Here is a 21,835-nt window from a genome sequence, read left to right on the forward strand (position 1 = left end):
CATTATAGTTGAAGAAGGTAGGGCAGTCATCCATGCAAGACAGCTCATGCCTCCACTGAACTGTCGCAGAGAAGTCCTTTTCCTTTGAATCCCCAAGAGCTATGGGATTGGGAGGCTCTGCCCCTTCAGACACCCCAAACTTCACCCGCTTGAAGAGAAGCTTTGCATTAAACTTCATAACACCAATCTCGGAGAGCTTTTCTGCCTTTCTGCCCCCACCCCCCTTGGGGCAGAGTAGCTGATCTCTGAGGAAAACCATGTACAAAAGTGCTGACACTAGTCCAGAGAATACATTTGTATAATTTCTTGCTTGTGTTATCACAGCACCGCATCAAATATGGAAGCATTTTAAAAATCTAATTTAGTTTCTTTCACGTTTAAGGCTTGTGTATTTTTACATTTATTCAACGTGGTCAGTCAAACTAGATTTGCCAGTTTCACTTTCTTCTGCTCAAACATCGTGCTCTTGTGTTTAAAATTTCAATATCACAGGGAAAAAATTGAATTAAAAATTCATGAAATTTTGCTAGTTATATTAGATTTTTATAAATACATGTTTTTAAAAAAAGGGAGAAAAGGTAATTAGGACACTAAATAATTCTGATTCCCCTTGGCTTTTACTGCAGTCAAGAGATAAATTTCACAAAAGCATAGCCATGGTAGATATACAGCATATTTTAAGACCAAAAACTAATTTTAATTTAAGTGAAAGTGTAAGAAGAAGTTTGCAGCTTGACAATACTAAAGCTGTCTTCTGCAGAGAATAATTAAGCAGGGTCCAAATATTGACAACAAAGTTTCTTATGGCTAGATTCTGTGAGACACTGAACACCTCCAGCTGAGCCCAGGAAAACCTCTTAGTGGCATGCTGTAGGTACAACCACTGGCACTGATTTCCATTTTACCATCCTATAGATTTCTCTCTCAGTGTGGCTGTAGGTCTTGTGGATTTTCAGTTGTCTCCCACCTAACCTTACTCAAAACTGCTCATTGGCTTGCAGTATCAGGTCATTGACTTGAAGGTTTAGCATCTTCTGTCATGCCTGTTCTTCATAGATGCTTAGTACCTGCAGCCCCCAATGAAAAGTTTGCTTTCCATTCCATTGAAATCAATTGTAAAATTCCCATTGATTGCAACAGGAGCAGGGGCAGGCCATGGGAAGGCAATAGGAGCTAAAGGCATTTGGTATCTTATGGGCTGAGTTCTAAATGACCTATCATGGACTTCTTTTTCTTCCTAAAAAGCATTTACAATCATAAGGCCATACCATTAACTGTTTTATGCTACTACTCTAAAATTCATGGTCAAGCTAGACTTATTTCAGCCTTTGGGGATTTTAGGCTCTGATTCAGCAAAGCTCTTAAGATCAGTTTTTTTAAAAAAATGGTATTTAGGTACCTAAAGTTGCAGATAAGCACCTACTCGGATGTTCAAAAGCACATAAGGTTGAGACTCTGAAAGGCACCTAACATTGAAATCAATAGGAGTTAGGTACCTAGGCACTTTTGAAAACCAGAAAGCGCTTCTTTAGGCACCTAAGTACCATTAAAAATCTGCCCCTTAAGCACATGCTTAACTTGAGCGAGACATGAGCACATGCTTACAGTTAAGCTCACCATTAAGTGCTTTGCTGAAACAGAGCCCCAAATATTAACTGAAAATATATCTAGTGTTTTACAGATGTTTGGTTTCAGGTGCAATACATATACTTGACTTTTTCCAGCACTATATTAATGGTAAAGTGCCCTAGAATCTGGACAACGGCCATGAAGACCCAAATTCTGCCTGGACTGTATAGTTGATCATATCTAAAAATCAGTGGCCCTTAAGGATAGGTCATGTTTGGAAATTGTCTGCCCTGATTCTAGCACTCCTAACCTGCAGAAACACTGCTCTACTTATCTTTTTGCCTATGGACACAAGGAGGTGTTGCAGAGTTGGGATTAATGATCATCAGGCAGTGTGATGCAATTGTGTTAATTTAGCCACACTCTAAACTATTTCCAGCTCCATCCCATGCACACATGTCTGGCAACAGAAGTAATCTGGGCAGGATGGCAGCCACAGTATGGGTCCACATTAATGTTGCTTTATTTATATGCCAGTTGATGGGGGGATGGGTTATGTCAGTTTCACGGTTCTAGACAGAATTTGGCAGGGATGTTCTGTAAAGAGGGAAAATTGTATTGTTCTTTCTCCTCAAAATATATTAGTCTTATGGCAGTAGAGGTCCTCCTGACAAAGCGATACAACACTAGTAAGCTGCTGCAGTTTGTGGCTTCAGCTTTGATTCAGGAACATCTCAAATATGCTCAGAGTATATCAAAGCCTATGGCTGTCTCTTGTTAACAAGGTGCAGAGCTTTTCTCCTCTGCATGCAAAATTCCAAATGCGGAGCCAGATTAAAAGAGGAATACAGCAGACATTTGTGATTTTTATAATGCCCACAAGCATCTACAGATGTGATTCCATGTAATGAAGCATGTGGCCCTAAATGGGAATTATTTGCAAACAGCAGGATCTCCTGGCAGAAGCGATGACACTTGCTGTGTTCTGAAGGCTTCCCCTCTAAAACCATGTTTGGTTAGCACCTATGCCCTGTTGAAATTGGCAGCAAATTCAGAGTGGGAACAATGCCAGCCTAGCAGATGGGAATGACTGTAGGCATGCCAGAGAACCAGTATGTTCATCAAGTTTGAATATTAGGGACAGAATCCAGTCCAAGAATGTAAAAATGACAGGCTGTACACAGCATCTGTACCTTAGGTTAAAGGACTATACCATCTCTTTTGAGTTACTACAGTGAATTCAGCACTGAGACCTCGGAGCTTCAGGACTGTAACAAATACTTTCCACTTATTCAGCACTGTCCAGCCAGTGTTCTCAAAGCAGTTTGCAAATATCAGTGAAGTTAGCTTCATCACCACCCTGTGAGGTACGTAAATATTAACTCATTGTACAGATGATGCAACTGAGGCATAGCAGCATTAATGGACAGGCTGTGCCCACTTTGGAGACCAGGATGCAGGAGCACAATGCCCCAAAGAAAGCTCTGGGAGGATTCTGTCTCAGGCCTTGTCTACACGGCAGAAGTAAATCGAAGTTATCTAAATCGAATTTATAAAACCGAATTTATAAATTCGAATTAGAGCGTCCACACCACGAATCTCAAATCGAAGTTGTGCGTCCATGGCCCATGTCTTACTTCGATTTCAGGAGCAGTGCACTGTGGGTAGCTGTGACACAGCTATCCCATAGTTCCACTTCCTGGTTTTCAGCCCAGTGCCTGCTGGGACGAAAAACATTGTCCCGGGTGCTGCTGGGTACAGCCTCACCGCCCCCCTTTGTGAAAGCAGCAGCCAACCATTCCGCGCCGTTTTTCCTGGGTGAAGAGAGCAAACGCCATAAGCACAGCAAGCATGGACCCTGCTGAGACCAGTAATGCAATCGTGCAAGTTTTAAACAGCTCGCGCACTCTCGTGCTGTCTATGCTGAGCCATGACCTGAAAATTCAGGAGGAGAGGGGAGGAGGAGGTGGAGGAGGAGGGACAGGAGGAGGACTTGGAGTTTGAGGAGGCAGCTGCGCACCGACAGAGCGATGTTAATGATGGTGATGATGACGACATAGAGAGTGATCTCTCCCTAACCGCAGGACCCAGCATTTTGGAGCTACTGCTGGTAATGGGTCAGCTTCTGCCCATTGAACGCCGATTTTGGGCACGGGAAACAAGCACAGACTGGTGGGGACCGCATAGTTTTGCAGGTGTGGGACGATTCCCAGTGGCTGCATAACTTTCGCATGCGTAAGAGCACTTTCTTTGAACTTTGTGACTTGCTTTCCCTGCCCTGAAACGCCATAATACTGACATGAGAGCAGCTCTCACTGTGGAGAAGCGAGTGGCAATAGCCCTCTGGAAGCTTGCAACTCCAGACAGCTACCGGTCAGTCGCGAATCAATTTGGAGTGGGAAAATCTACCGTGGGGGCTGCTGTGATGCAAGTAGCCAAAGCAATCGTTAGGCTGCTGCTACGAAAGTTTGTGACTCTGGGAAACGTGCAGGTCATAGTGGATGGCTTTGCTGCAATGGGATTCCCTAACTGTGGAGGGGCCATAGATGGAACCCATATCCCTATCTTGGCCCAGAGCACCAGGGCGCCGAGTACTGAACCGCAAGGGGTACTTTTCCATGGTGCTGCAAGCACTGGTGGATCACAAGGACGTTTCACCAGCATCCACGTGGGATGGCCAGGAAGGGTTCATGACGCGCGCGTCTTCAGAAACAGTACTCTCTTTAAACGACTGCATCAAGGAATTACTTCCCAGACCAGAAAATAACAGTTGGCGATGTTGAGATGCCTGTCGTTATCCTGGGTGACCCAGCCTACCCCTTGATGCCGTGGCTCATGATGCCATACACAGGCAGCCTGGACAGTGCTCAGGAGCTGTTCAACTACAGGCTGAGCAAGTGCAGGATGGTGGTAGAGTGTGCATTTGGGCGTTTAAAGGGGCGCTTTCGAATCATTACTCACTCGCTCAGACTCAGCCCAAAGAATGTCCCCGTAGCTATTGCTGCTTGCTGTGTGCTCCACAATCTCTGTGAGAGTAAGGGGGATACCTTTTATGGCGGGGTGGGAGGCTGAGGCTAATCGCCTGGCCGCTGACTACGAGCAGCCAGACACCAGGGCGATTAGAAGAGCACACCAGGAGGCGGTGCGCATCAGAGAAGCCCTGAAAATGTGTTTTGTCGCGGGCCAGGGTATGGTGTGATGCAGTGCTTCTTTGCCCTTGATGAACACTCCCGCCTCTATTGACTCCCTGTAAGCAACCCACCGTCCCCCTTTACTTACAGCTTGCTGCAGGACTTTCAAAATCAACCCCCCACCCTTTCATTACATGTGGCTGAAGGAAAGAAAGCCAGTATGTTTTAAAAATCATTTAATCTTTATTAAAACTCATTTGTTATTGCTTTAAAAACAATGCGTTCATTTTAAAGGATCATTCCCTGTAATAAAAAGCACCCTCCCCCCTTGGATGTATGTCTGATTAGAAAGGAACTATATTCAGAGGCACAGATTTATCTAGGTATCCCTGAAAGCTGTGCTTTGGGAGGAGGATCACAGGTAAGGAAAAGCCCATGAAATACATTTCAGCTTCATTACAGCCTTTTGGTTGGGCTCTCCATGGGGGTGGAGTGTGGCTGGTGCAGGAAGCCTTCCCCACGCGTTCTAACACGTCTGCGTGAGGGAGATATGGAACCTGGGGAGCTTGGAGGGGTGATTAAACATGGACTGCAGTGGCACTCTGTAACCCCGCTGCTGTTCCTGAACAATCAACATGCGTCTGAGGATATTAGTGTGATCACGCAGCAGCTCCAGCGTTCCATCACGCCAGCGCCCTATCTTCCTGCCTGCACCTCTGATCTTCCTGCCTGTCTTCCTTGCGCCACCTCTCCTCTACCCTGCGGTCTTCCTCTCGCCACCTCTCATCTCGAGCGTCTCTCCTGTCCTCCCGTACGTCACTGGCATCTTTTCTTGTATTTTGCTATCAGTTCCTTCAAAATCACTATGATGAGCTGTGTTACTGTGGCTGACTTCCATGACTTCGGAAAACATTTCGTCTCTCGTTCTCTTTTTCCTCTGTCTCTTGGGTAGCCTGGCAGATGGGGGTAGTGAGTAAAGAACACTGCACAGCTGTATGGTGGAGGTAAGAGAGAGAAGTATGTAAAAAGATACATTTCTTAGAACAATGATTCCACTCACTCACACAGCACAAAACTATGCACCTTACGCAGGACATGTGATTTCACTGCAAGGTCACATTTTTTCATCTTTTAATACTGGGAGACTCTGTCCCTGGGCTCAGAGCACAGTACAGATGCAGCTTGCTGTACTACCATTATAAATTTGCTTCCAAGCAGCCATGGTAAGTCTTTATGTTGTCTCACCCCTTCCTGCTAAAGCATCATCGCAGCACAAGTCCCCTCCCCCCAGCTACATCGAGTGGTATTACAGGAGCATGAAATGGCCATGTTTCTCTCCTAATGACAAAGCAATTACTTATTTAAACCAGGTCACAATGAACGACAGAACTCTGGTGAGAGTTACAGCACAAGAGGCAGAGTGAATTGTTTCATGCCTGTGATCAGAGTCCTGGCGCTTATGCATCTATGCTTTGTGAAGCAATGATTCCAAATTCAGGCATGCATGCCTGGAGGGGCAAAGCATCTTTCATTGGAGGACCGGCTAAGGCAGCATTGCCCCAAAATTTACTGAAAAGGCACTTTGATTTCCTGCAATATCAATTCATGGAGATTTCTTGGGAGGATTTTCATTGCATCCCCAGACATGTTAAGGAACTTTTCATGTAACTGTAATGGCTAAAAAGAAAAGACAACGCAGCTTAAAAATATAATTAAAAAACGCTAGTTTTTAAATATGACTGATTTAAAATTTACTCACCGCTGGTCCTTCCATGGCTTCACTTTCTGTGATAGTGGCTTGATTAGCCTGCTGCAAGGTTATCTTGGGTCAGAAACAACTCCTGGCTGCTGTTGGTAATTGAGAGCTGTGTGGTATCAGCAATGTCTCCCTCATGTACCTCTTCCTGATCTTCCCCTCTGCAGAATCCTCAGCCACAGTTGAAACTGAAATCAGGTCATCTGAATCCACGATTAAGGATGGGCGCGACTGGTAGCCAAGCCCCCAAAAATTGCATGTAGCTCTGCATAGAACCTGCATGTTTAGGAGCAACTCCAGAGATCCAAAAGCTCTTCTGTGGTCCATGCTGGAGCTCTTTTTCTATTCTCAGGAGACTGCATTTTTAAAGGTGCAGCGTGATTAACTGCTGCTCAGAGCCCACGGTGGACAAACAGGAAACTGATTCAAACCTCCACGGGTCTTTTCCTGTTTACCTGGCCAGTGCATAGGAGTTTTGAGTGCTGTCCAGAGTGGTCAGTGGTGATCTGTGGGATAGCGCCTGGAGGCCATTAACTTCGATTTCCGTCCCACACTGCACTAAATTCGAATTAGTAAATTCGATTTTAGGGTTACTCCTGTGGTTTAGTAGGAGTACTAAAATCGATTTAAATAGCCCTTTAATTCGAATTAGAGGGCTGCGTCATGTGGATGGGTGCTCCATAAATTCGAATTAAAGCTGTTTAATTCGAATTTAAGGCCTCGTGTAGACATGGCCTCAGAAGACACAATATTTCCCCAGCTCCCTGCCATGCAGGAGGTCTGCATATGCAGTATTATTCCTTTGGATGGTGCAGACTGATTACCACTATGCAGCTGTCCAGCTCTTCCTCTCACTGTTGGATTAGTTTACTCTGCAGAGGCACGGGACAGCTACTTCCCCTGACCCTTGTGCAGGGGCTATGAAGGCTCTTTTCATTCTTCCAACCTCTTACCGCCCACAATCTTGCCCTACGTGACTTGTCTAAGGTCAAATAGCTCATCCATGGAACAATCAGAAATAAAAGCCAGGTCTCTCTACTCTCAATTCCGTGCCTTCACCACAAGAGAATATTGCCCTCTAAAACTAAGAACCTAATGCCACAACCCCACTCTGTACAAAGGCCCACAATTTCAAAAGGGTTTACTAATTAGGGATGCCTCCAGTTTGTCTCCCAAAATTTATGGACACACTTGAAAATTTTGGCCCAATTGTAGCCTAAAGTTTGGCCTCCTATACTGTTCTTTAGAGTTGCAGGCAGGCCAGGTTCTCCTCCCAGCCACTGGGAAGTGGCACAGGACCTAGAGGTGGAATGGAAGACTGTCTGAGGTGGCATTCTGACAGCTTGCTGGTGGGACTTTAATATCCTGGAAGGAGGGCTAGGCTGGAAGGTTAAGTCAAGAAGAGGGAGCACTGAGTCATGAAGAAAGAGAAGGACCACAGTGTGAGCAAGTGATGACAGGGGGCGCCACACACAGTGAAAGCTGATTTCCCAGACCTAGCCACCTAGCTACGTCTGCAGTGAGTGGAGCCCTTTACAGTGCTGCAGCCGGACCTCCTTTCAAAACAGTCTTCAAAATATGGCTGAAATGGAAGTGACGGATATGGCTTGTGGTTGGCCCTCTAGTGACAGGTGAATTTCACCCTCATTGAATAGATTTTGATCTCATGCCACTGCCTTTCAGGGGCATTAAACAGAAAACTGTTGGTTTATACTTTGAACAACAGGATTTTACCTGACTATGCATCTATGGCTTCTTCAGACTTAAAATTTATTCTTAATCATCTGTATCTTGTGTTAAGAATTTTTGTGACCTATAGTGCAAAGCACTCCGTGGAGTTGAATGAACATATATGTCAATAACATTTTATCTCTTTGGCTTCCTGAACCAGTCTGCAGCCACAGAAGTTCAACTATATCTAGAGGGGAAACCAGCTGATGTTTTATACTGCTTCCACATGACTGTTCACAATGATTGTGATCAGTTTTGCTTTTTAACAGCTTTCTGGAGGGCAAAGTGAATGGAAATTCAGTGATAAAAAAGGATCGCTGAACACAGGGGTAGCTCTAGACATTTTGCCGCATCAAGCATGGCGTCATTCAGCGGGAGCTCCACCGAAGCCACGGGACCAGTGGACCCTCCGCAGGCATGCCCCCGAAGGCACCCTGCCTGCCAGCGACCAGCTGAGCACCCCCTGTGGCATGCTGCCCCAAGCATGCGCTTGGCGTGCTGGGGCCTGGAGCCGCCCCTGGCTGAACAAAATCACTACAAAAAATGCCAGTTCCATGAAGTGGAACTGTTCAATGCTGACAGTTCCATGTTGCACGTCAGCCAGCATTTGTGTATGGTAATAATTACAGTCTGAATCATGTCAATGTAAATTCAGTTCAGGGCTGTTGTGGGCACCCCACTCAGGAAGGAGGTAAAGAGCTCCTCTGGGCGCCATCTGCCTCAAGCCAATGGAAGTGTGAGGCTTGTCAAGACTGGAGATAGGCGGAGCTGTAAAAGGAAGGATCGCTGCTCAGTCCAGTGTGGCACTCTGAAGAAGTAGGATTACAACTCAAATATCCCTGGTCCCTGAAAGTAGGGGTTGCTGATTGGGGAAACAGCTTGAGGGCCCTGGGCTATATCTACACTACATCTTATGTCAACATAACTTATATTGCTCAAAGGTGTGAATAAATCACCCCCCCCCGAGCAACATAAGTATCACTGACATAAGCAGTGGTGTGGACAGCACGATGTTGGTGGGAGAAGTTCTGCTATGACATAGCTTCTGCTGCTCGCAGGGGCTGGAGTAGTTAAACCGATGGGTGAACTCTCTCCCATCAGCTACATTAGAGAGCTTACAGCTGTGCAGCTCCATCAGTGCAACTGCGTTGCTGTAAACTCACTAGTGTATCCATCTCTTGTTTGCCTAGGCCATCTCAGAAAGGACAAGGGGTGTTGTGTTTTTTTTGTTTTTCTTTGTTTGGTTTTTGGTTTTTTTTCCCTTTGGCTTCCCAAAGGCCTAGGACTCTGCTTTTTGTGGGCTGTGGAAGCATGCTGACTCTTTGTTTGTTTGGACTATTTTAACTCTCCCTTTCCCCTGCCCCCTCCAGGAGGGTAGGTGCCCTGAACCGCACAGCTGAAGGGCTGAGCCCTGAACTCGGAAACAGAAGCTGTCAAAACACTTAAAGAGAAGATTTGAGAGATGCAGACTACTACAGCTGCAAGCAAGAATATTCTGAGTATGTTTACATAGGGTTGGTGATCTATGGTGTAGTTGGAAAATTGGAAGAGATTATTCCAATTACAGGCCTTGGGAAATATGAGATAAAATTCCTGGTGGATTTAAGCTGTTACAGTTTTCTGTAGTATGGCAAATTTTTAATGGAAAACTCAGGGCACACATTAAAATACTGCATGTTAGCGCACTAATACACTTTTTTAAGGCCCTATTGGAAATTCATCCAGTAGGAGACAGTCTGAGGCTATGAGAACTTTTTTTTACAATGGTCTGTTTAAATTAAGCTTGAACAGAGGTCCCGGAGGTAAATAACAATGGCTACTCTGACTCCTCCTAAAAGCAATAACTGAGGCACACGTAAAATATAATATCAGCTGTTATGTCTTAACAGGGACTAAAAGCAACATTTAACAAGTGTTGTGTAATGGCAGGTTTGATGTTAAGATCAAACAGCTTGCGAATGCATTTTTGAAAAACATTCTAGAATGTGTATCGTGACATAAATTGCACAATACTCAGGAGACTGTAGGAAGGCTTTACCAACAGTTGAAAAGACATGGTGTTTGAGAACAAAGAGCACAATCTGAGTATAGAGGAGCTATAAGATCAACTGAGGAAAGATGGGGAGAAATGTAAATGTTTTAAGACAAATATAAAATGCAAACTCTGGGTTGCTAAAAAGTAAACTTCAGCTTGTATGTCTATGACTGGAACTTAAATTTACTTGCTGCTTTTAACACAGAGGGTCACCAGTAATCTGGGACTCCAATCCTCCACAGCCAAGACTCACAATGATTATATTATTATTGCATGGTATTAAAGTTCTGTATTAGCCAGCCTTCAGTGTAAGCTCACTTATTTAAGGTGATATAAGGAAGCATGGAGTGGTCCCTTTGTCGCCAGCATAAACTGAGCATTCTCACCAAAGAAGGAAAGCCATGTAAAAGGGATACAATGAACACTAAACATATGATCCCAAAATTGGTAGCGACAGACGTGTTTGAGGATTATTATTATCAGAATGACATCTAGTACTTTTAACGGGCTAAATGGATTCTGATGTTCAAGTGAGAATTCAGTTAAAGGATAATAATAATAATTAGTGTGGTTTAGAGGTTAAGGCAGAGTACTGAGAGAGAGATTCGGGTACTGGTCCCAGTTTTGCTATGGAACGCCTTATATGATCTTCAGCAAATCACTTAACCCCTTGATTGCTCTATATCTAAAATGCAGTTAATAATACCTGCTTGCAAGGGATATTGGGAGACTAAATTCACTGATATTTGTGACGTGCCTTGAGATCCTCAGAATGAGAATTGCTTAACAGAAATACAACGTATTAGTTTATTACATTAAATTGCCTGTTTCTGTAGCATAACACTTTCAGGGCTAATATAGCGCTCTCTGATATTCAACTGTTGTTAAAAGAAGCAAAGGCAGGCTCCTGTGCGGCACATATAGAAAGACCAACACAGACAGGGTTAGCAAGTGCTATAATTTGGAGCAGCCAATAGATACTTTAGAGCACTTTTCCCCTTGTCAATAGGTCGCTCCGCAGCTGGCAGCGGTGGACAGTCCAGACTAGTGTCAGAAGCAACTAGCCCATTTTTAGTGCATTAGCTCAGTCAAAGTTAGAAACATGTACATTTGCCCTAAGCTGTAAATTGCACCTCTACCTGCAGTGTAGGTGTGCTTGCGGGGCTCTCCTCCTGCTTCTGAAATACCTGCTTCAGTCTCCTAGCAGGGCTTCTGTGGCTGAACTACGGAGTGCCTATACTTGGGGAATTCTACCTTGGGTGGCTGATCTTTTTTGCTGCTGCCACAGCAGTCTGCAGGGGCTATAGCAGAGGCAAGAACCCCTCCCAAAACATTGGATGGATCTAAGACACCCTGGGCCAAATTCTTCCTGGTGTAATACTATACTTTATGATGGAATAACATCAGATGAATTTATCCCCCTATTTCTAGCGTGTGTTTGGAAGATTCCAGCTTCAAAAATTGTGCTTGAAATTGAAAGTCCTGAGATCAGTATTATTTATTGGTTTCTGCCAGCTCATACCAACAGAATCAAAATTTGCATGGGAGATCATTAAACAATATATGGTGTTATTAAATAGTAATGGTGAGCCTGATCCTTGAACTCCAAAATACCAACTGAATTGATCCCTTACTTACAAATACAACACAAGGGCCAAGTTCTGCCCTCAGGGTGAAATTCATTCCCATGCGTGGGGCCAGCACAAGGTCTTTGCACAACTGTAGATTCACATAAGCCCTACTGTGGAGCAATGTTGGGTTTGTGCTGCGCATGTCTGTGGGTTACACATCCACTCTCTGCTCTGTGATCCTTAGCAGAAATTTACTGAGATGATCATATCTACTTTATGCCTGAAAGTCCGGAGTCCCAGGTTTCCAGGCAGCAGGGAACAAGCCCTCCGTGTGCATGAGGCCCTTACTTCAGAATGGCTCATTCATTGCTTCAGTTTCAATAACCACTTCATAGCCCCGTACTTTGGATCATTTGTGTGAAAGTATGTAATTTGCATTAAAGAGATGCTGCCAAGACACTGGCTTTATACTGTTTCAGACTCCTGGAGAGAATTATTAATATAACAGCACACAGATAAAAAGACAAAGAAAAAAATTCTGATTGGTTTACACAGTTTGTTGTTGTTTGTATAGAATCTTCTTTAGTGCATGTTTATGGCTATGCCACATTACAGATCCGTCCACTAACATCTCAGGCCCCTAAAATGGACTTAGAGTTCATATTGGGAAGAGCAAAATGAAAGAAAACCGAGACCTTTTCCTTGGACCCAATACATTCCCTTTGCCCTGTTCGCTTCGTTATTGCTGCTCTGAATTAAAGCAGCCTGAAGTAGCCCCTGCCAGCCATGGGGATTAGAGTAAGAGCAGGAAGATAGCATGTAGCCAGCTTTGCTTCCCATACTGGCTTAGCTGAACCCTAGGATCAGGGCTAAGGACTTCAGATGAAGGACAGATCAGCAACTTTATCATTATATTACTGTGCAGCTGATGAAAGTGCAAGTAGATCTTGATTATTTATTTATTTGGTAGGGTGTTTTTCTAGTTGATGACATTGAGCCTGTCTCACCTTTGTGGTACAATAAATATCAACATCAATAGTTCACGTGAATTTGAAGAAGAATGTGATCAGCGGTTCACTTCTTGGACATAAAAGAGGACCATTATGAGTACAGCCTCAAAGAGTGAGAAGAGCTGGATAAAGAAATTGGTATAATGAAACAAGCAACAAGTCCACAGTGGCCTACCACCACCTATGATGCCAAGTAAGACTGAGAAATGCTTCACATTATGTTGACTGTAAGGGCTTGTCTATGGGGGGTTGTGAACTGGTTCAAATTGAGTTAATCTGCTTGTAAAATGCTAACACACACAATGCAATGCATCACAGTGCATTAATTTCACATTTACCATGAACGCTGGAGTCCTCATGCAAACTGGACTATATTGGCTGAAAGTTGAATTACTTTGGTCTGTTGTTCATGTGCATGCAACAGCTGCTTCCAATGGCTATTCCACACAACTTTGTGGTCGACCATCACTAAACTGTCTCTGTGCCGGTGTGCCCTCTTCTGGTGTCAAGTTTCCAGAAGGCAGCCTCTCCTGTTTAAAAGCTGGCACACAGCCATATTATGTCTATTTTCTCTTGGCTTCAAGTGTAACTGCTTTCTTGTGATACTACAGCAATTCTACACCACAAAACCCACAACATGCCTTGTGTTGCTGCTTGGAGCCATTCTGAGACCCTGAATCTCATTACTGTTTGGGGAGAAATGTCAGTGCTGGAAGCTCTTGTGGCCAGCCACCATAATAAAGACCTGTTAGTGGAAATTGCAAAATAGATGTCCATGGGTTGCCTACCAGTACCAGATAAAGAGCAAGAAGCTCAGAAGGGTCTACATTAAAATGAAGGATGCAAGGAAAGCATTGGGCAGGAGACACGTGACCTGCCTCTCTTATGAAACAGGATTTTACACAATTATACAACTACCTGATCCAGATAGTTTTGTGGATCCTGCTGCTGGTTCTGCATTCTCCACCTAAAGATAACAACGAATACTCAGCAGAGGATGAGTGGGATGGGGCCAGAGAAGAGCTGTCTCAGAGCCAGGATCTGTTTGGGATTCAGGACTCTGACAAAGACCAGGTTGAAAACCAACCCAGTTCCAGCAAGCATCCCAGGCCAGGACCAAAGTAAAAGATCCTCTGAAGGGAACTTCAGCAGGTAAGTACCTATCTTTTCAATTTATTATTTATTATTGTGTTAATTACACTAGCTTCTGTTCCAGGTGAGCCATGGCTGGAACCATTTTACACGAATGTGAGCTAGAAGCTTTTCTGTGTCTCCAGCCTTTGCCTCCCTCTGCCCATACTTTCTACTCAGCCCTCCTATCCATGTTTCCAAGATAGCAGCCGTTCTGCCTGGCCTCCATTACATGCTACAGCCCTGACCATTGGCCATTCTTAGACCCATACCACGGAGGGCACATACCCATTTTCCTTTCTTTTCTGCTTTCCTCAGCTGTCCTGCCCCGTGAACCCATTCCCCACCAGCACCATTCACTGCTCCAAAATGGCAGCCAACAGCATAGCACTGCTACAGCTTCTACACTACCCTCTCCTGTGGCAGATTCAAATAACAAAAACATTTATTTGCTCAAAAATGAATCGTTTATTGAGACAGCAGCTACAGGAAAAGAAGTCTGGTTAGGGTTCATAGTTCATATGAGGTATAAATACATATTTTATGCCCAATACAGGTACAAAAAGTACTGCTCCCCACTGAGATACTGCAACATTTTATGCCCAATACAGCTACAAAAAATACTGCTCCCCACTGAGATACTGCAACATGCATTCTACCATACAATCATTGTAGGACCCTATCAATATTTCCCTGCACTTTTTCCATGTCTGCAGGGGAGACAAAGCAGAACTTAAGACTGAGAAATTGCTCAGTTTTGGTTCTCACATTATAGGGGATAACCATGTGGTCCTTTCCACCAGTATAGCCTGCAAGTCCCTTCCACTCCTGGAGCATGTCTGGGGAGACCATCTTGGTGAATAACTTCATAACACATCTCACTGTTTTGCCCTTGCCTTTTTGAATAAGGCCATTCTCTGCCTCCTAATCACTTGCCTCAATATCACATCATCCAGTCAGGACAGCTTACAGGAGATGTAGAGGGGATTACTATCCAGATAGCCCCCAATGCCCACCATAACCCCTCCAACACCAATGCACAAAGAAAATTGCAAAACGGGACTATGCAGGGAACATAATTTCCCTCCTCCAGCACAGTGGCAAGGCAAGATAGCATATACTTATACACACAAAAATCCCAATGCACCCAGTACCTTCCCCACACACTCCCCATCTACCATGTCTGAGGTGCCCCAAAGATCGGGAAGAATCTCAGGAAGTTAAAGTCACAAGTACTTATTAAAGAAATGGTAACACGGTCTATCTAGAAAATGAATAACCCCCCTGTTTGTTTGGGGTTTTTTTTTTGCACATATCCCATAGCCACAGCATCTGCAATGGCCAGACAATCAAGGGCAGGGCCTTTATCAGTGGCAGAGGGCCTGGCCAATGTGATGCAGGGGGACCAAAAAAAGGAAGACTCGGGATGAGATGTTTTCAGAACTCATCAGAGTCCCTTTAAAAAAATTCAAAATTGGGTGAGAGGCTGTGATAGGTTGGGTCACAGAGACCTCCTTGGGACTGCCACATGATGTGTTAAGACTCCTTGTGAATCCGTTTTCCCTGACAGCCTGCTTTGTTCAGCCAGATATGCAAGTCTGCTCCAACACAGACCCAGGGTCCGAACCATGTCGCCCAGAAACTGCAGACTTAACTGAAAACAGTTTAAGTGCTTCTGTCTCTAGCACCCAGGTCCTCTAGGTCTCCTGGTGTGTTTTATGTCTGATTTGTGTTACTTGACCATTTATAATGCAAGATGATTGGGGAAGTGATCATTCTTCTGTGTCTTGTACACTGATGGGTCACCAATGTCAATTACAAAATAATTAATTTGTAGCTTAATAGATTTTAAGGTCAGAAGGAACCATTAGATCTAGTCTGAGCTCTTGTATAACATAGGCCATTGTATTTCACCTAGTTCTCCCTATCTGGACTCAATAACTTGTCTGACTAATGTATATCTTCCAGTAAAGCATCCCCTTAATTTGAATACAAGAGGTAGGGAAACCACTGCTTCCCTTGGTGGTTTGTTCCAATGGTTAATCACTTTCACTGTTAAAAATGGTACCTTGTTTCTAATTTAAATTTGTCAGGCTTTAACTTCCAGCCTTTGCATCTTGCTTTGCCTTTCTCTACTAAAGAGCCCTTTATTACCCAGTATTTTCTCCCCAGAATGATACTTTTACACTGTAGTCAAGTCACCTCTCAATCTTTTCCATAAGGTAAACAGTTTGAGACCTTTAAGTCTTTCATTGTATTTTTTGCAGCCCTTAGATCATTTGTGTGGTTCTTTTCTGTATCCTAATTTTTTCAGTACATTTTTTTAAAATGCAGACATCAGCACTGTATGCAGATACTGGTCTCAGTCTCACTAAGGTGGGGAACAGAGGTAAAATCACCTCCCTACTGCTACTCCCCTGTATATCCCATCCCAGGATCACATTAGCCCTTTTGATCACAACATTGCATTGGAAGCTTATGCTGAGCTACTTGTCTAATATGACCTCTAAATCCTTTTCAGGATCACTGTTTTCCAGTCCCTCATTCAGTTGGTATGGATCTGCATTATTTGTTCCTAGATTATCATAGTTAAGTACTAATAGACAACTTCATTTTTTTCTTGGAAGTCTTAGTTCTGTTTTGCATTAATGTTTTTACTAGGAGAAAACATCTCCACTCTTTTAGGGATGCCATTTATTTGAGATGTAATTCCTTATATCCAGCATCAAGTCACCATACTCGTCCTGCACTTCAACAATAATCCTGCAAAGACCACCAAGCACTGTAAGTTGGGGCTACGGGCTAAAACACTGCGGGGAGCTGTCCCATAAAAATAATGGTTGAGAGTCCTTGGGAGCATTTCCACTATGAAAGTAAGTGAGCATAAAAACTGATCCGACACTTTTGAAGCAGTGAAAGGGGTAGCACTGCCGTGACTTGTGAAAGCAGCGGAAACAAAGGTGGTGCCACTGGAAATGATTTCTCAAATGAAGTACCAGGGGCCTAGCGCCCAGGAGCCCAGGCTCGGCAGCAGGGAGATACTGTAGGCTTTTCCGGGCAGGAACAAGCTCCCACTGCGGCTGTGGCGCCTGGCCCTCAGGCCCGGTTCCTCCAAGGGATTTCACTGCCCAACGGCCCAGGCGCCACGCCAGGAAGGCGAGCGCGCGAAGAAAGTAGGACTCGGGGCAGGGCTCGCGTGGCGGACACTTCCCCGCGGGAGGGCGGAGCCGCGCCGGCTCACCAATGCTGCGCTTGGACCAATAAAGTTGCTACAAAGTGACCTTGGGCTCTAGCGTTTCCTCCCCCCCCCCTACATCCGGGCGCTCCTCGGCCCCCGCCGCGCCTGCGCCCCATTCAGTCTGCTCGACCTCTGCTTCTGGAGCCGGGGATCCACCCTGGGCCTAACCGCTCTTGCTCTCTTCGCAGAGAGGCGGATTCCAGCGCCGAGGCGGCCCCGGGGACACAGCGCCAGCCCGCAGCCCTCTGCCATGTTCGCCTGCGTGAAGCTCGCCTCCTCCCCGGCCCTGGTGAGTGCCGCCGCCCGCCTCGGGGCGGCCCCGGATCCCCGCGCGACCCCCTCCAGGCTGCTGGCTTCAAGTCCGAGCTCCGGGACGTGGGGGGCGCAGCAGCTCCTCTGCGGGCTGCAGGCCGGTCCCACCTCAGAGGGCTTCCCCAGTGCCCTGTCGGGGAGGGGGGATCGCGGTGCAACCAGTGAGCTGCTCCTGCTGCCGGGGCCTGGCTCCCCCAGCCCCTTGCTGTAGGACAAGTCCCCGCTCCTTCTCTGCAGCCTGGGGCCCCGCGACGAGTAGCGCGGAGAGAGGCGGGCCGCCCGCCTCGAGAGCCAAGCGCTGCTCGTGAGGCCTAGCGCCCGCTCAGCCCCTTGCTGGAGGTCAAATTCCAGCTTGCTGCTTCCGCTGTGCGGGAGCCAGACTCCCCGCCCCTGCCGGGGATCCCTCGGCGCAGCCGGCGGTCTCTCCGCTATGCCGCGGACACTGGCTGGGTACGAATCAGCCTGACCTTAGAGCGCTAGGAGCCCAAGGACACCAGCAGGCCGCACTGGCGAGAGGTTCATTCATTCCTCGCTTGAATTCTGGGTGGTGTCTCTCAAAACTTACCAGTTCCTTCGTACAGAGTAGCTTAGGGGTTTTTAATGCATTATAGTGGATTTTTATTACGGCTGCAAAACTCAAGTTTCTACTTTATTTTTCTTAGCTCTAAAACATGAGCGTAGTTACCCTTTTAAAATGAGATCTGAATTATTCTGCAGCCCTCTGTATTTCACTGTTCAGCTTTAGGATGATACTGCCAAATGAGCAAGTCAGAAGCACTTGTTTTAATGATATAAACAAATGGCTAGCAACTTGAGTAGTGTTGGGTTACAAATGTTCAGTATCTTGCTTTCATTTCAGTTTCTAAAATATGGGGTTATCTCACCCTTTGTTTGTATTGCTGTTAGATATATCACACTTAAAACATTATTTGCTCTCAATATTACAGTGCTGTTTAGCAATGGCTCCAAATAATGGATTAGCATGAACCTAAATACTTGACATAAAAGAACCCATCACAGAAAAGGGGGCTGAGAGTTAGGGAATCAGATGATAAATGTAAGCTTTCTTCTTACCTTGCTTTGATGTTGCTAGATATGTCAGTGTCTGCACATCAATGTCCACTGCCTTGACCTTAAGATGAAAGTCTTAGTGAAGAGTGAAGTCCTTAATCTTACACAAATCACTATTAAAAGTCAGTGCAGTTATATAGAAATATGTTTATGATCAAATATGTCACTTTTTCTCTTACAGATCCGTGCAGGATCAAGAGTCTTGTACAGACCAATTTCTGCATCAGTGTTGTCTAGGCCAGAGGTCAGGACTGGAGAGGTACCTTATAAACTAAACTCTGTAGCTTCCTAAACTTTCTGGTGAGCCCAAGTGTTCTCATCCCATTTTTCAAATGTACTTTACTAACTAAAATATTGACTGTGTGACAGATCAGTAAAGGGTCATCTAATACATTTTCTCCCATCAAAACTATAGTCCATTATGTTTGGCAAGTAACATACAGAAGTCTGAACTTCTAGTCAGAGGCTCTAGTAAACTATAACCACTCTGGCTTACTGTATCTGTAAAAGAAGAACTACAGAATAACCCAAAACTTGAAAATAGCTATAAAAGATCTGTTTGAGTCTGTATTTAAATGCTTTTCATGTTTATTTCTCAGGGCAGCTCAACACTTAATGGAGCCGAGAATGCTGTCTTCCAAGTAGCACTTAGAGAGTTCCAAACCAGTGCTGTCAGCAGGGACATTGACACTGCTGCCAAATTTATTGGTGCTGGCGCTGCCACAGTAGGAGTGGCTGGTTCTGGTGCTGGTATCGGAACCGTCTTTGGTAGTCTAATCATTGGTTATGCCAGGTAATCCTTTTTTTAATATATATATCACTTAAGTTGCATGCAAACGTATATATTTAATGAAAAACTTGAAGATATATATTGGTAGCAAAGTCTTGACAAACTTCCACTAAAACAGTCAGTGTGTCGAATTGAAATAATGCCCCTAGAATAATCATTCTAACACAGGGATGGGCAAACTTTTTTTGGCTTTAAGGCCACAGTGGGTTTTGTAAATTTGTATGGAGGGCCGGTTAGGGGAGGGGGTTGTGGCCTGGCCCCCACCTATCTGTGCCCACCCTGCCCCAGACTCCTGCCCTATCTGCCCCCCTGTTCCATGATGGCGGGGAGGGGGCAGGACCCCTGACCACTGAACTCCCCTGCCCTCTGTCCAACTCTCCCTCCCCCCCCGCTTCCTGCCCCCTTACTGCGCTGCCTGGAGCACCAAGTGGCTGGCAGCGCTACAGCTGCGCCACCTGGCTGGCTGCCACCACTGCACAGCACAGAGCACCGGTCAGGCCAGGCTCTGCAGCTGTGCTGCCCCAGGAGCTCACAGCCCCACCAGCAGTGCTGTGAGCTGAGGCTGCATGGGAGGGGGGATAGCAGGGGAGGGACCGGGGGATAGCCTCCTGGGCTAGGAGCTCAGGGGCCAGGAAGGATGTTCCCACGGGCCGTAGTTTGCGCATCTCTGTTCTAACATGTTAACCTCTTGGAATATTAGGTAATGGCACACCAGGCCCAAGTGCTGAATATCTAAGATTACAGATTTCAGTATATGCAAATCTTACATGACTTCTTAGGGCAAACCAACTACAGCTAAATCAGTGTTTCATGTTTAGTTCTTCAGTATTAGCTTCAACTCTGAGACTCCAAAACCTAACCTAGACTGAATATAACTTGAAAACATTTTGTAGGGGACAATCCTACATAACAGAGGGACGAACTAGATGGTGGCTGTTAATATTTAACTTGAGATCCTGTGCCTCTTAACCCAATTATCAGGATCATTCTTGAGAAGTAAAATTCTTGCTGCAGCCCTGTAATCAATCTTTTACTTAATATTCTACTAAATGCAGTTTTATAAAATCACTGCAGTAACTACTTCTATGGCAACCAACTAATATCAGACAAGTGATTCCACTGTTGGAGCTTGAGAGGGGAAAACTCCTTTAAAGAGGGAGAGATCTTAGTTCCCTGTGTTCATAATTTTGTTTCCCCTACTTCTTTTGTTTAATTCCCATACAGTAGTATCTCAGATCTTACTACTGAGGAGACAGCAACTAGCACAGTCATGAAATGACTTGCTGTCTAGTTCCTGCTTTCTCCTCTCCCCCCTCCTCAAACAAAAATATTTAAACACCTTAACTTGTTTCCATTTATGAACTCTCTTCCCAAGTGTTAGCTTGGCACTAAAAGCCTGGTTTTATTTCCCATTCAGGAAACAAAAATATGCTTCTAACCAAACTAGTTACTTTATCTTTTGAAACAACAACAACAACAAAAGACCGTTTCAAACTGATATTTGTGCTGTTCTTGGTTTTGCTGGTGGTGTGTTTTTTGGTTTTTTTGTGGGGACGGGGCTGGGTGGAAGAGGGCAGGGAGGCCAATGTTGCAAGGTACTAGTTCGTAATTATTCTATTCTCTTCCTTCCTTCCACATTTCCTCAAGGATACTCAGTTGCAGTTTTGTAACACTAAGGGGGCTGACAAACCATCTAAGGCAGAAATCGTTGAGTAGTATAGGTTATCTGTAAGCTGCCTGAATATTACAAGGGCACTCAGAATAAATCTGGATGTATAACAAAATCAGGCCCCTAGGAATGCTCAGTTGTGTGCATTGCACGCTAGTGGAATTAACCAGAGAAATCTTAGGCTGGTAGGTAACTACTGCATATGAACTCTCCATGTTGATATGTCTATCTACAAAGGCTCTTTTGGTTTTGCACTTATATAGACAGGGCTTTCATGTTTGTAATCTTGTGCGTGTGTAAAATGTCATACCCAAACATGTATATATTAATATGCAATATGTACACTTTAGATCTAGTCTTGACTTATTCAGAAGTTACAATTGTACGGTGAACGCTGTTAACATTTGTGTGGGTTTACTGTGTTGTCCCTGCTATAGCAGAGAATCTGTAGCATGAAAGTTAATTTAAAATCCTTAACTGGCTCTGTCAGATGCATCAAACTACGTTAGCATAAACTCTTAATTTGTATGTATATAAAACAATCTTATACCTGTACGTTCTCTTTTAGAAATCCCTCTTTGAAGCAGCAGCTGTTTTCATATGCTATCCTGGGATTCGCCCTGTCTGAAGCTATGGGTCTCTTTTGTCTGATGGTTGCTTTCTTGATCCTGTTTGCAATGTGAAGAGATCTGCTGCTCGTAATGTTAGCGTTAGTAAACTACAAATGTAATTGTATGTATTTTACTGAGGCTCCCAAAATGTTGGTATCATGGAAACTAACATTATTTCCAAAGTCATTTCATTAAAGATAATAACTTTAA

The 21,835-nt window shown here is 44.8% G+C and overlaps 1 protein-coding gene across 1 annotated transcript; it reads left to right on the top strand.

The window, feature by feature from the left end:
* The first annotated feature begins 17,305 nt into the window (after positions 1-17,305).
* Positions 17,306-21,835, top strand: ATP5MC3 (ATP synthase membrane subunit c locus 3). Its single transcript, XM_075070088.1, has 4 exons — positions 17,306-17,461; positions 18,737-18,814; positions 19,155-19,348; positions 21,583-21,835. The coding sequence occupies exons 1-4, from the start codon at positions 17,423-17,425 to the stop codon at positions 21,695-21,697; spliced, it is 426 nt and encodes a 141-aa protein (XP_074926189.1). The 5' UTR covers positions 17,306-17,422; the 3' UTR covers positions 21,698-21,835.

Source organism: Chelonoidis abingdonii, chromosome 10 (assembly GCF_003597395.2).
Source record: "Chelonoidis abingdonii isolate Lonesome George chromosome 10, CheloAbing_2.0, whole genome shotgun sequence".
NCBI classification, from domain to species: Eukaryota; Metazoa; Chordata; order Testudines; family Testudinidae; genus Chelonoidis; species Chelonoidis abingdonii.

Bases quoted from the DNA above. Each gene is read 5' to 3' on its own strand.
- ATP5MC3 (XM_075070088.1), top strand. From the start codon at position 17,423: ATGTTCGCCTGCGTGAAGCTCGCCTCCTCCCCGGCCCTG. The intron at 17,462-18,736 runs GTGAGTGCCGCC...TTTCTCTTACAG, and splicing joins TCGCCTCCTCCCCGGCCCTG to ATCCGTGCAGGATCAAGAGT. The intron at 18,815-19,154 runs GTACCTTATAAA...TTTATTTCTCAG, and splicing joins CAGAGGTCAGGACTGGAGAG to GGCAGCTCAACACTTAATGG.